The sequence below is a fragment of the Malania oleifera genome, chromosome 11 (assembly GCF_029873635.1).
Source record: "Malania oleifera isolate guangnan ecotype guangnan chromosome 11, ASM2987363v1, whole genome shotgun sequence".
In the NCBI taxonomy this organism is placed as follows: domain Eukaryota; kingdom Viridiplantae; phylum Streptophyta; class Magnoliopsida; order Santalales; family Ximeniaceae; genus Malania; species Malania oleifera.
The window spans coordinates 23,073,892-23,088,838 of NC_080427.1; the positions used below are offsets into that span (position 1 = coordinate 23,073,892).

The 14,947-nt window shown below is 38.1% G+C and overlaps 1 protein-coding gene across 1 annotated transcript; it reads left to right on the forward strand.

Moving 5' to 3' along the window:
* The first annotated feature begins 6,125 nt into the window (after positions 1-6,125).
* LOC131168592 (polyubiquitin 4) lies at positions 6,126-8,057 on the forward strand. The gene is made up of 2 exons (XM_058128148.1): positions 6,126-6,452; positions 6,604-8,057. Exon 2 carries the CDS (start codon positions 6,604-6,606, stop codon positions 7,750-7,752), a length of 1,149 nt encoding a protein of 382 aa, XP_057984131.1. The 5' UTR covers positions 6,126-6,452; the 3' UTR covers positions 7,753-8,057.
* The last annotated feature ends 6,890 nt before the right edge of the window (positions 8,058-14,947 follow it).

Here is a 14,947-nt window from a genome sequence, read left to right on the forward strand (position 1 = left end):
GGGTTTCTAATTGTTCCCATGAACATCCATACATACATAAAATGTAAACTGCTATTACAATCCCAAAAGAGATAGACAATGTCTAACATCTTACCAGATCTGACAAGGACTGCCTACTACCTAAACTCAGCCTGGCAAAATGCTAGGCTTGATCCCAGGAGGACTTGAAACAACATTTGTATGCTAGGGTGAGATAAGACAGATTATATTATTGTCAGTGTTTGGTTAACATGAGATTACGTGTGTACATATACTGCTAACATTTAAATACATTTAATTGGCATTTTAAAATTTGTATTAGTCTATAAATCTGAAAATACATATTTTCATACTAACATACTGCTGGCTCAATATTGCCCTTTCTATAGTAAATATGCCCATATATGCCTAGAAGATACAACCTGGTTTGTAGGACTAGCGTTGTCACGCCATCACATACACGTGCGACATGCTTCCCCCCATTATGGGTTGTGCGGCCCGAAGGCTAGACCTAACAAACATTCGGCCAACTAATGCTAGGTCAAACGTAAAGTAGTAAAATGGTGACTACACATTGTGTACCCAAAGGCTGCCCGAAGGTTGAGTCATCCAGAATTACTACATTGGATGGGGCCCCAAAATTTCTGCATCGGGGAGTACTTTACCCACGCCACCAATCACCTTTCCCATCCACTATGACAACCAGAATAAAAATGAAATTTAAATAATAAAGAGGAAGGGAAATGGAAACAGTAACAGAAGGAGGAAGTCGACTTCGTCGACGACATTGCACTTTGGAAGGAATAACCAACGGGAATCATCAGGGTTTCATCGACGAATACAAGGGATTCGTTGACGAGGGTTTTAGAGAATTCGTCGACAAAGACTGAATTTCGTTGACGAAGATATATCGAGAGAGATGTTGAGCTGATAAAATTTCGTCGGCGATGACTGAATTTTGTAGACGAAATTATTAAAGGATTCGTCGACAAATGACGTAGCTCGTCGACGAATCTAGTTCTATAAATATAGGAAAATTTGGATTTTACTTCACAGTTAAGCCATCTTTCATTTCCTCTCTCTCCCTTTCGGTCCTCTCTCTCTTTCTCATTGATTTTGGGTCAAATTTACGTCGGATCGACAATCCGAAGTCACCACGATGCTCCTGGGGAAGTTCTCTCCAAATCTGCTGGAGTGAATCGTTGGTGAAAGCAAGTTGGAAATCATCCCTAAATTGAGATAAGAATTTTTAAGCCAAATTTAACCTTACAGTAGTTATAGGAAATGATATACACGTAGAAATACTGAAATTTAGTACTGTGAGTTTTCATTTTTAGGGTCTTGATCAGGAAATCCTACGGGTGTCAGGTTAGGATATTTTAGGGGCTTTCTCAGTAGTCAGGTAAGGGAATAAAGTAAAGCAGTTACTTTTCACGCCAATTAATATTATTTATGAGCAAACTGATTTCCTGAAAATATGTACGATATTTGAATATTATGGAATTAATGCACGTTTGGGAAAATACTGTTATTATGTTGAAACATGTATATATGTATGAGATGCCAAAAATCATGATTTTCAGAATACAATGTATAGTTTTATACAACAAATGTGTGGCGTGAATATTATTTTACGTGGAGAAATATTATGATATGATAATGATATGAATGCAGTATGATTTGAGAAGTTATGGAAGTATACAGTACATTATGATTCTGATAAATGCATGATAAAATGATTATTTTCAGAATGACGTATTTATGGTTTCGGTGCGAGACCGTATTTATGTATGATTTTGGCGCGAGGCCGTATTTATGATTTCGGCGCGAGGCCGCATTTACGTATTTTCAGTACGAGGCCATATTTGTGAAATGTTCAGCACGAAACCATATTTATGAAATGTTCGGCATGAGACCGTAATAATGAAATTATGAAAGATACTATATTATCATGTACTATATATTATCAGAACCCGGATGTCAGTTTAGTTCAGTTCAAAGCTCGGTACCGTAGCTATATAGATAAGATATCTATGTTCAGATTAGTGCTAACCACTCCATGAGGGGATGGGAGATGGATAGTCGATGTGGCTTTTAGTATAGTGTGGACGTCCACCTGGCAGTCCGGACCAGGGTGTGGTGGGTTCATCGTACTTACAGACATTTTTGACTCGACAATGGTCGACCAGCCATGTCGGGTCCCGCCTTCGGGCTGCACAACCTGTCATGGGGGGTAATACATGACATTAGCTAGCTATTCATCCTGGGTATGTTTTTAGTATTACCAGTTATAACAGATGTTTTATATACGTTATGATTTATTAATAAATACGAAAGTATATGAGAATTTAGTATGTTATAATAAATGTTTACCGATATATGAAATGTACCGTATATGTATAATTGCATTAAATGTTCATGTTGTCACACAACTGTATTTAGTTTATTTTCTCTTACTGAGATGTGTCTCACCCCCCCAATATTAATTAATCTTTCAGGAGACCCTGAGTGACCGGCGGGTCGTGGCCGCCGTTGAGTCAGTAATATTACCCTATTAGGAGGGTAAGATTTTGTACTAGGATCAGAAGTATTTTGTGTTTGATCCTAGAGTTATTTTGATGTTTTGGAAGATGTATATAAATACAATATTATGATGTTGTAGTAAACTCTAGTATTATGCTTGATGGATGAATGATTTAGATTTTATACTTACTGCTGCTTAGGTTTCCGCTGTGATTGACAGGCGTCCTCGTTACCCACGGGTTCGGGTCGACTTTTCCATTTAATATATTACATTTTCTATTAAATAATTTGAGGTCGTTACATCCACACTCTATTTGAGACATGTGATTGCACTCCGACATATATATAGTTACGGTACCATGCTCTTACCATGAGATCATCATAACAAGGCTCTACTATCATATATGGCAATTTATATCATAATAAAACTGAAACATAATTCATTTCATAAAATTGTATGTAACATAAGTTGTACATAATTCTGTGAAAACATATGCTAGATATTGACTCGATAAAAACCGGCATATCATATCTATCATAACTGGCTCGGTAAAAATCGGCATTTCATAAACTTGACATTTAGTCGTCATATCTCATCTCTTGGCATATAGTCATCATATCTCATATCTCAACTTATAGCCGTTACATTTTAGTATTACACAAAACCGTCATTTAATACCAATTAAGACTATACTCATGCCACACAATTTTTATCTAGTAACTCATAAATAAATCATCTGCTTGAGAACGTAAATACTGCTGCTAAAACTAGGGTATGGATATCTCCAGGTTGTTATTTTACTAAATATGGATATATAGCTAAATACAGACAAAATGGAGATAATCAACCCTACCATCTTTGGTTGTTTTTAAAATAGGCTTATGGTTTGAAATAACAATTTCCCAACTGGTGAAAACGTTTAGAAAATCCAATACTATATTTTAAAAAATTATCATATTTAAATTTACATGGTTGGTTTCAAAAATAAAGTCAGTTAACCGAACCCTAGGCCTGGAAACCCTAGAAAAGTCATAACTGTTTATCTAAAAACCATTTTAATATTTCATTCCTTTAGAACTCATAAACATAGTTGACATAAATCCCCTTATCTATTTCCTAAAAAATGACTTGAGAGACTAAAAAAACAAACCCTAGCTTTTTCCCGAGATCAAGAATCCACTCCACTAGACTTGTAGATATTCGCTCCCTAATCCTCATGGTAACTTTCGATCGTCAATACGGACAATGATTGATGAGGAATCATAGAGAGAGAGTGTGTGAGCGCAGGTTAGAGAGAGAGAGAGGGAAAGATATTTAGTTTTCTTAATGAAGAAGCAAACAAAAATCTATAGACCCCCTTGACCTTGTCAAATTCGTCAATGAAATGGCGCCTTTGTCGACAAACTACAAAAGGCCGTTCGTGGACAAAAAAAAGGGCTTCAATGGCGAACCCTAAACCTGATATTTTCGGACGTTTTAGATCTCTTCGTCGACAAACCACATAAGGGCTTTCATTGACGAGAACATGGATTTCGTTGACGAAGCCTGCTGAAATCCCCTTTTTCCTTTCTTATTTAATTTCCTTATTTTCCTGGTTCGGGGCTCTACAAAGATGTGGAAGGTAGGATTGGTTCGGAGGCACGTGGAATGCAATCCGAGACACATAAGGCATCGGTGGTAAGGCCCACTTGAGCAACTATTGGGGAATTGGGCTTGCTCCCATAAGGGAGACAATTTCCGTTCAAGGGGGAGCAATTAAAACTCATAAATGAGGTGGAGATTGTTGAGAATTCCACTTATGAGCTTGTCTTACATTGGAAAATTTGAGTGGATGATGGGTGCTTATATACATGGTTGGGCTCAAGACTCAATAAGCTTAAGCTTTTGGGTCAAGTTGGTGTTCACCCATGTGTATCAAACTCCCCTATGTGCTCCTCCGGTCCTAACAGTTTCTTGCATGATTTCTAAGCAAGAGTTGAGCAAAATTGCATATGCATATTAGGATACTTGAGTTTATAGGTTTTCACTTAAGTCACAAACTCACATTTATAGTTTTCAAACATAAAACAAAGAGTTTGTCAAACGAATCATAAACTCAATTATGTTTTCCAAAGGGACAAATTTTCAACATCTTGATTTCATAATCATTTTCATACTTGGTCCTAGTTTTATCAAAATGAGTCTTATGTCCTAAAGATTTAAAAAAAAAAAAAGAAGGTAAAGTATATTTTCAACAAAGGACATACAAGTATATAAGATATCAAAATGATTTTTCAAATGTGTTTTTATTAATAAGATATCTTATATTCAAGGAGAAATTCATTTGGACAAGTATTAAACTTTATTAGACTTAATTTCATATACTTTTCTCCGTGAATGTTTTAAGTCATCAAAAGGCTTTTTGACAAGGAAAAATCGAGCAATCATCATTTAACATAGTGCAGCCTCAGCCTCGAGTCCTAAACACCTTTTGATATTTGGAGCATAACTTTTGCTAGAAAATTCTAATTAACATGATCTTGGTGTCTATGGAAATTTAAGAAAAAATCCCACAACTTTTGTGTTGATGACTTTTTTTTTTTATTTTGGATAATCGTTGACGTGTGTAGGAAACCGTCGACGGTTTCAAAGAGCTCAAAAAAACTATCGATGGTTTGGGATGGTGACAGAACACCAACGGATAGAAAATGACTAGTTTTACTTGGGAATTGCTCCCAATGGCTACTTAATGACTATAAGAGATTTTTGACTATATATACTAGTCCATATACTTGTTTAGTATGATTTTCGATTATTGTTAATCATATTTGTAAAAAATATTTTTGAATATAAAATCTAACACTCTGCACTTGCATTTTAGTTATTCATTTACAAAGTGTTCAATCCTCTATTGCTCATTGATCTTGTGTGAATCATTCATTGAGAGATAAGAGTGAGGATTTGATTGTATTTTATATCAGCTTATTTGAGGAGCGTTTTCTTGTATATCATCTTTGTGTAATAGGTTTTTTGTGAACCGCTTGGTGAAGGTATTGTGTGAACTGAAGTGAAGGCTCTTTGTGAGCGTGTAGAGATTTGTTCTTAAGTGTAGGGTTGTGTACCCGAGTTGTAAGGCTTGTTCTGCTGGAAAATGAGCGTTTAAAGTGGTTTATGGAATCCTTAACTTGGTATTAAGACGTTGACGTAGATTTGGTGTCGAATCATGTTAAAACGCGGTGTTAGGCTTTTTTCTCCCTACTCTTTATTTACTTATCTTGTACACATTTTTTATTTTATATATAATTGTTTGCTTCTCATCAAGACATTTATTTTGTAGAGAAATTTTAAATACGCAAAAAGAGTCACTCACCTTCTCTAACTCTATATTATATATCCACTGTGGGGTTCATGTATATTATCGTCTAACATCCTAAAAATTAATATCAATGGAGGTACGAGAATACTTGAAACGTTAAGAAAGTTTTTTTGATCAAAATTTTTTTGTTCTTAAAAAAATATAATTATTTTTAATTAAAAAATGATACTTTTATTTTATTTTTTAATTTTCTTTCTAAATTTACGTGAGCAAGTTGGCATTTTCAAGTATAGAAATTAGGGAGCGGGGGCCAATTATTGCTCCTTCATAAATTTGTTTACCTTCTGGTGGGGTTGGTCCAACGCTCTTATCCCCTGTTTGGTTACAGGGGCACTGCCGACCTTGTCGGTTTCCCTAGAAAAAATCAACTCCGTTATAACGATTATCTAACTGAACGGTGGGCGATGCGACGCTTACGGCCCACAGCGCGTCTCTCTTTCTCCGAAGTTCCCATACCGCCCGCGAGTCGGCAACCCCCGCTCCCCCCTCTCCTATATATTCACCCTCTCGTCTAACCTTTACGCTCATCTCATCGTTCTCATCTCTTCTTACCCCTCTCCAAAGCAAAGCTTGTGATTTTTCTTCACTGTTAAGGTACGTCTCTCTGCCCCTTCCGATCTCTCTTCGATCTGGATTTTGATTTATGTTTTGGGGATGTGATGTGCACGATTGATGTGTTTTTCTGTGTTTTGTACCATAAATTTAGGGTTTGGTAATCTTAGATTTGTTTTGTTGTGTTTTACAGATGCAGATCTTTGTTAAGACCCTCACCGGCAAGACAATCACTCTCGAGGTTGAGAGTTCCGACACGATCGACAACGTCAAGGCTAAGATCCAAGATAAGGAAGGGATTCCTCCGGATCAGCAGCGTCTGATCTTCGCCGGTAAGCAGCTCGAGGACGGCCGGACCCTTGCGGATTACAACATCCAGAAGGAGTCCACCCTTCATCTCGTGCTCAGGCTCCGCGGAGGTATGCAGATCTTCGTCAAGACCCTTACGGGCAAGACCATAACCCTTGAGGTTGAGAGCTCTGATACCATCGACAACGTGAAAGCGAAGATTCAAGACAAGGAAGGAATCCCCCCGGACCAGCAGAGGCTGATCTTTGCCGGGAAGCAGCTCGAAGACGGCCGCACTCTCGCCGACTACAATATCCAGAAGGAGTCTACCCTTCACCTCGTGCTCCGTCTCCGCGGAGGGATGCAGATCTTCGTCAAGACCCTCACCGGCAAGACGATTACCCTGGAGGTAGAGAGCTCCGACACCATCGACAACGTGAAGGCGAAGATCCAAGACAAGGAAGGGATCCCCCCGGACCAGCAGCGTCTGATTTTCGCTGGAAAGCAGCTCGAAGACGGCCGGACCCTCGCTGACTACAATATCCAGAAGGAGTCTACTCTTCACCTCGTGCTTCGTCTTCGCGGAGGGATGCAGATCTTCGTGAAGACCCTTACCGGCAAGACGATTACCCTGGAGGTAGAGAGTTCCGATACCATCGACAACGTGAAGGCGAAGATCCAAGACAAGGAAGGGATCCCCCCGGACCAGCAGCGCCTGATTTTCGCCGGGAAGCAGCTGGAGGACGGCAGGACCCTCGCGGATTATAACATCCAGAAGGAGTCAACGCTCCATCTGGTTCTTCGTTTGAGGGGAGGTATGCAGATCTTCGTGAAGACGCTGACGGGGAAGACTATAACACTGGAGGTGGAGAGCTCGGACACGATCGACAACGTGAAGGCAAAAATCCAGGACAAGGAGGGAATCCCGCCGGACCAGCAGCGGCTGATCTTCGCCGGAAAGCAGCTGGAGGATGGGCGCACCCTCGCCGATTACAATATCCAGAAGGAGTCGACCCTTCACCTCGTTCTTCGCCTACGCGGTGGTGATTTCTAAGGTGGCTGACCTCGCCTCTTCTTCTTCCAGTCTGTGGCGATTGATGGTGTCGTTGGGTTTGTCGTTTGTGGGTTGATGATGGATTTCCTGTACTCTTGAAAATGGCCGATAGGCCAATATTAGGTTAATAAGCATTTCTTATTTTCTGCATCAAACATTATGTTAATTCTCTGTTTGTAACTTCTCCATTGTCGCAGTTCACTGGATTTGGTTTGTGGTTGGTCGGTTCAATTTTAATTCGGTTCATTTCCTGTTACATAGAATCGATTTTAATAAAAAAAGTAATTTTGTTTTTGTTTTCGAAATGATTTTGAGGGTAGCTAAACGTGTTTTGATCTTCAAAACCATTTTTAGGTTATCTTTGTGGCATGAATTTTAGGTTAATAGATCTAAATTCATCTGAGGATTGCCTGAACTTTTGGGGATCTTCTGCAATTCGCCACAAGAAAAGTATTGTTTTTAAAAGTAGTCAAATTATTTATTATTAATTAGAACTTTGAATTATATTTTTAAAAAGTAGTATTTATTTAGAAAATATATGTTCTTTTAAAAAAATATTCAGCAAAATATACGGATGGATCCAACTATGTATAAACTGTATTTATTTTAAGAATATTTTTTTTGAAATGTCTTAAAACAAAGAATAGACATGTATTTTTAGTAGGAGAAAAAAAGTTGTTTTGAGAAAAAGCCTAAATTCAAAAGTTTTTATGAGGATAAAAACTTGTATATTTTAAAAAAGATCAAATTTTTATTTACTTATAAACACAAAGCAATGCAAGTGAATAATATTCCTCTTTGACAAGTGATTTTAACATCTTTTATAAAATGTGCAAAGGAGCCTGTCGGTCAAATTCAACTAAGTAGAATCAAATGAGAGGGGTTGTCTTTTTATTTTATTTTATTTGCATGGAACTCAAACCATCGACAAGCCACCCCTTGGTGCAGTACCAACCTTATGGGTAGACGAACCTCCCTACCCATCTACCTCTAAAACCGGGTGCAGTCACAATTTCTATCAGTTGGTTAGACTTTTGGTCAACTCACCTCCCAAGACGCGTCGGGTTACCAAGTGCAGTCGATGGCTGGCTCATTGGGTTAACTAGGTTACCATCCACAATTAAACCGTTGGCTAATTGAGTACATTTATCAAGAATTGAACCCTCGATACTCTTACTTGATTGTCCGCTTCTGTAACAACCTAAAAATTTATATCATTTTTTTTTACAGCCATAAATTATATTACTCTAATAACCCTGTAATACCTATTAAAGCATCTCGGTCCCAAAGTGAGCACCGAGGAATCCCTATTCATAAGATAATACACCTATGCAGCAGAAAACATAAAATCATATAACCATAAATATAATACTAGAATTCAATATCTTCTCAAACATTTATATATATCACTTGCATTCACCACTAGATCATCCAGTATTTACATAAAATACATCTTTCAACATACACGTACCTTTCTGACAGGGCAGTATAAATGTCTCATTTATCTTTGAGTCTAATCTGCTCGTCTAACTGGATTATCTGAAATATATTAAATTATTGGGATGAGACAACTCTCAATAAAACGAAATATGCTATTATTAGTATATGACAACTGAGTTTACATGAACAATATAATTTTAATCAACTGAAACTAAAGTAGCATGCAAAATAAAATATAGTATAACTTACACCTATGTGACTTAAAATACAACTATGAAAACTTCCCTAAATGGATAACTGTATGTCATGATTTGACCTCTTATGACAGGGTCGTGCGCCTCGTAAGCAAGACTTAACACTGGTTGGCTTATCAGGATAAGTCAACTGAAACCTCTATCATCAGATCGGCCGCCTCAACTTAGACTACTGGGGAGCCTACAATCTCTCCCAAGGCACGATCGACTACTCATATAAATCCACACACTATTTGAAATATGTGGTTGCACTCAATACTGTAATAGCTACGGTACCGTGCTCTGTAATATGATCTGGTCCATCAGGGTTTGATACTATATAATACTATTATATATCTTACTGATTTACCATGATTCTGTACAACTATATTAACCATGATTCTAAAAGTTGTATTAACCATAATGTTGTAATAAACTGATTTGTATAAACTGTAATAACTGTATGTTATGGTTCTGTAATATCTATATATCATGATTCTGTAATCTATATATCATGATACTATGAAAACTGTATATATGAATAAAGTTGTATATCTGAATAAACTGTAATATCTGAATAAAACTATATATCTAAGTAAACAGTAATATCTGAATATTTGAGTAAACAATAATATCTGAATAAAACTGTATATCTGTAAAAGTTGAGTAGAATTATGTACTATACTAATATTACTCATGCCACACTACTATATAAAATTCATTAACTATAATCTGTAAAACTGTATGATTTCTTTCTCCGAAAACCCATAAACATACACTACACTTTACTGGTAAGAAATTTTGATTTAATTGGCATAACATATTTCCCTTACCTAACTGATTGGGAAGTCTGACTCCCACTTTATTCTTACGCCCGTAGCATACCAAACTCCAAAACCTTGAAATAATGTACATTTCCTAATTTAATCAACCCAAACATAATAATAACTACAGTCGCCTTTTCCCTAGGCTCACATATCTCTTTTATCCATAAAATTCTAAACTACTAATTATTTATCAATGTTGCCTGAGTTCTTGAGAAAACACCCACTAGGATCCTCAACCCATGCCTATGGTGTTTGGAAACCCAAACCCTGAAATCACAATACCCTAACTAAATCAACTCAAACTTTAGTAAATTTCCATCTAATACAAGATCTGGGTCCAGAAAAGCCTACTAACTATATAAATCTTAAAATAACCTACTTACTTTGATTTTGAAATGGTGTCTAAACTTCTTAAACCAAAATTCTACTCCGGTTAAGTTGTAAAGAATCTTCCCAAGATCATCGTGGTAACTTCTGATTGTCAAAACAGGGCGAATCGGAGCCGAAATCATAGAGAGAAGTCAGAGAGTCCAAATTCTAGAGAGAGAAAACAGAGGAAGGAAGGTTTTCTCGTCAAAAATTTGATTTTTGCGTATTTATAAGTGGCTAGTCATGTGACTTCGTTGACGAGACACGTTGACTCGTCAATGACCCGAAGAAGGTAGTTCGTCGACAAAGGTAATGAGTTCGTTGATGAACCAAGGTCTGAAATTTTCCCCTCTCAGTATCTTTTCGTCGGCAAGACACTGAGGCTCATCCACGAATCATACAAGGGTGTTCGTCGACGAAATTGGGGTGTTCGTCAACAAACCCTGCCATTTCCCTTTTTGGATTTTCCTTTCTCCCATTTTCCCCTCTTTCTCTCCACTATTTAGTTGCTATTATTTTCTAGGTCTCTACATTCTCCTCTCTTTATAAAATTTCATCCTCGAAATTCGCTATCTGAGCTACACACCATCCTCTGAGGAAAATTTGCTACTTATTTTATTAATTACCCTCACTTATGGTAGATAAATACCATGATTACATTTATGGTTCTGAGAGATTGCACGTATACACATAAAAGAAAATTATCCCAAAACAAAAAAAAAATACTACCTATCTTATAATCTATAATACAACTTATACATCTATTATACTGCACTATATAAACGATACTAATTTTATCTAAACTGTTACCTTTCTTTTCCTGACTAATACTAACCCTCACTAAACAGATGTGGGTACCTCTGTCGTTTTTCCTCCTTAAGCTCCCACCCCGCTTCCTCTATTGCATGATTTCTCCATAGAACTTTTACTAATGAAATTTTTAATACCGTGATTACTCTTATTCTTTTCTATCTAGAATCTGCACTGGTGTTTCCTCATATGCTAAAGTATCTCTAAGCTCTATCTCTTCATAGCTAATTATGTGGGAAGGATCTCAAATATATTTCCTTAGTATAGAAACATGAAATACGTCGTGAATCCTAAATAGAGCTAGTGGTAAAGCTAGCCCGTAGGCAACTGAAGCCACTTTCTCAAGTATCTCGAATGGGCCAATAAACCTAGAGCTCAGCTTACCTTTCTTCCCAAACCCTATAACTTCCCTTAGCAGTGCTACTCTTAAAAATACATGATCTCCCACGTCAAATTCCAACTCCCGGCGGCGAGTATCTGTATAACTTTTCTGTCGATTCTGAGCTGAGCTAATTCTGTTTTTAATAAATCAGAATTTATCATACGCCCGTTGCACCAACTATGGTCCCTTAACTTGCCTCTCACCCATTTCATCCCAATATAATGGAGAACGACACCTTCTACCATATAATGCCTCGTAAGGTGTCATCCCGATGCTGGCGTAGTAGCTATTATTATAGGCAAATTCAACCAGCGACATATATTGAGTCCAACTACACCCAAAATCCTGCACATATGCTCGTAGCATATGCTTAAGTATCTGAATCGTCCTCTCTGTCTACCTATCAGTCTGAGGATGAAAAGTTGTGCTGAATGATAACTAAGATCCCAAAGCTTCCTACAAACTCCTCCAAAACCGCGATGTAAATCGTGGGTTTCAGTTTGAAACTATAGATATTGGTACACTATGGGGTCGAACTATCTTCTGAATGTATAACTCTGTCAATCTGTCTATAGAGTAGTTGACTTTAATAGGGAGAAAATGAGCAGTCTTAGTCAGTTGGTCTACGACCACCCAAATAGTGTTTTGCCCATGCAACACTGGCGGTAATCCTATAACGAAATCCATGAATATATGATTCTACTTCCACTCAAGGATATGAAGTGGCTGCAACTGTCCTGCCAGTCTCTGGTGCTTAGCCTTTACCTACTGGCACGTCGAACACTATTATACAAACTCAGCTATCTCTCTCTTCATACCGCTCCACCAGAAGGATTCTCGAAGGTCCCAATACATTTTAGTTCTTCCTGGATGCACTGTGTAAAGGGATCTGTGTGCCTCCTCTAGGATAGCCCTTCTAATCTCAGCATCTGTAGGTACACACAACCTAGTATAGAACCATAGAGCTTCATCATCTGAAATACTAAACTCCAGGCCCTTGTCTGTTCTGCACTTTATCTATTAGCTCTACCAATTCTGCGTCATTCTTCTGGGCAGCTTTAATCCTCTCCTGCAAAGTAGGATGTAACACTAGGTTGGCAATAAATGCCTAATGATCATCCTCTACTAGCTCCACACCGAACCTCTCCAAATCCATCTGAATTGGATGCTGAATCTCCACTGCTGACAATGCTATTCCCACTGATTTTCGGCTCAGAGCATCAACCACCACGTTTGCTTTCCTTGGGTGGCAGCTGGTAGTGCAATCATAATCTTTAATAGGCTCCAGCTATCTTCTCCGCCTCATATTCAATTCTTTCTGCGTGAAGAAATACTTCAAACTTTCATGGTTAGTGAAGATCTCACATCTCCCACCACAAAGATAATGCCTCCAAATCTTTAAAGCATACACCACTGCAGCTAATTCTAAATCATGTACTAGTTAGTTCCTTTCATACTCTTTAAGCTGCAGAGAAGCGTAAGCAATAACCCTCTCGTGCTGCATCAACACACACCCAAGTCCCTTTTGGGACGCGCCACTATATATAACAAATCCATCCTCTCCTAATGGAATAGATAATACTGGTGTAGTGACTAGCCGCTGTTTCAATTCCAGGAAGCTCTGCTCGCACTCATTAGTCCATTCAAACTTCACATTTTTCCTTGTGAGTCATGTGAATGGACCCAATAATTTAGAAAAGTCATCCACAAAACGTCGGTAGTACCCTGCCAAACCTAGGAAACTCCTAAGCTCCTAAAGTTTCTCAGTCTCACCCAATTCACCACTACTTCTATCTTGCTTGGATTTACTGATATGCCATCCCCAGAGATCACATGTCGGAGGAAAGTGACCTACCTCAGCCAGAATTCACATTTCTTGAATTTAGCGTACAACGTCTTTTCCCTTAATACCTACAATACCAGCCTCAAATGATTATCTTGTTCCTCAAAACTCGTCAATTAGACCAGTATATCATCAATAAATACCACAACAATCTGGTCCAAATACTGATGGAATACTCAATTCATTAGGTCCATAAATACTGCCAGTGCATTAGTCAATTCGAACGACATTACCAAAAACTCGTAGTGTCTATACCTGGTTCAGAAAGCGGTCTTCGAAATGTCCATTGCTTTAACTTTCACCTGGTGATACCCCGATCGTAGGTCAATCTTGGAATAGACTTGCATCCCCTGGAGCTGATCAAATAATTCATCAATTCTAGGAAGAGGATATTCTTGATTGTCACTTTAATTATTTCTCTATAATCAATGCACATCCTCATAGTCCCTTCTTTCTTCTTCACGAACAAGACTGGTGCTCTCCAAGGCGACATGCTAGGCCTGATAAACCCTTTATCCAACAACTCCTGTAATTGTCTTTCAATTCTTTCAGTTCAGTTGGAGCCATTCTATAGGGCACTTTAGATATCGATGTTGACCCTATTAGTAAATTCACGACAAATTAAATCTCTCGATTTGGTGGTAATCCAGGTAACTCTTCTAGAAAAACATTCGAAAATTCTCTAACTATTAGGATATCAACTTGTTTCAATTCTTCCTTTGACATCTCCTTTATATACGCAACATACCCCTGGAAACCACCCTGAAGCAGCCTCCTCACCTAAATAGCCGACACTAACTGTGGCGAGCAGCGCACACATGATCCCACGAAATTGAATTCCTATTCACCTAGGGGTCTGAAAATCACCTCATTTTGATGGCAATCAATACTGGCATAATTAGCTGCCAACCAATCCATAACCAATATCACATCGAATCCCTACATGTCTAATACCACAAGATCGCCTAGTAATACCTTCTCCTGAATGCCCACTGGATAGTTTTTAAGTACCCTCCTATACCTCACTACTGATCTAGTCGGTGTGGCTACTGACAACTCAACATCTAGCAATTGTGCCTCAATCCCAAATAATTTAACATATCCAATTGACACAAAAGAATAAGTGGCACCTGAGACAAACAAAACAACAACTTTATATGGTAAAGTAGTAAGAATACTTGTCACAACATCTCTGGCAGCCTTAGCGTCTTCCAGCATCAGTGCATAAACCCTCATCGGGGCTGTGTTCCTCTGTTGGCCCTCTTGGGGCACTTGGTAACCTCTTCGGAAT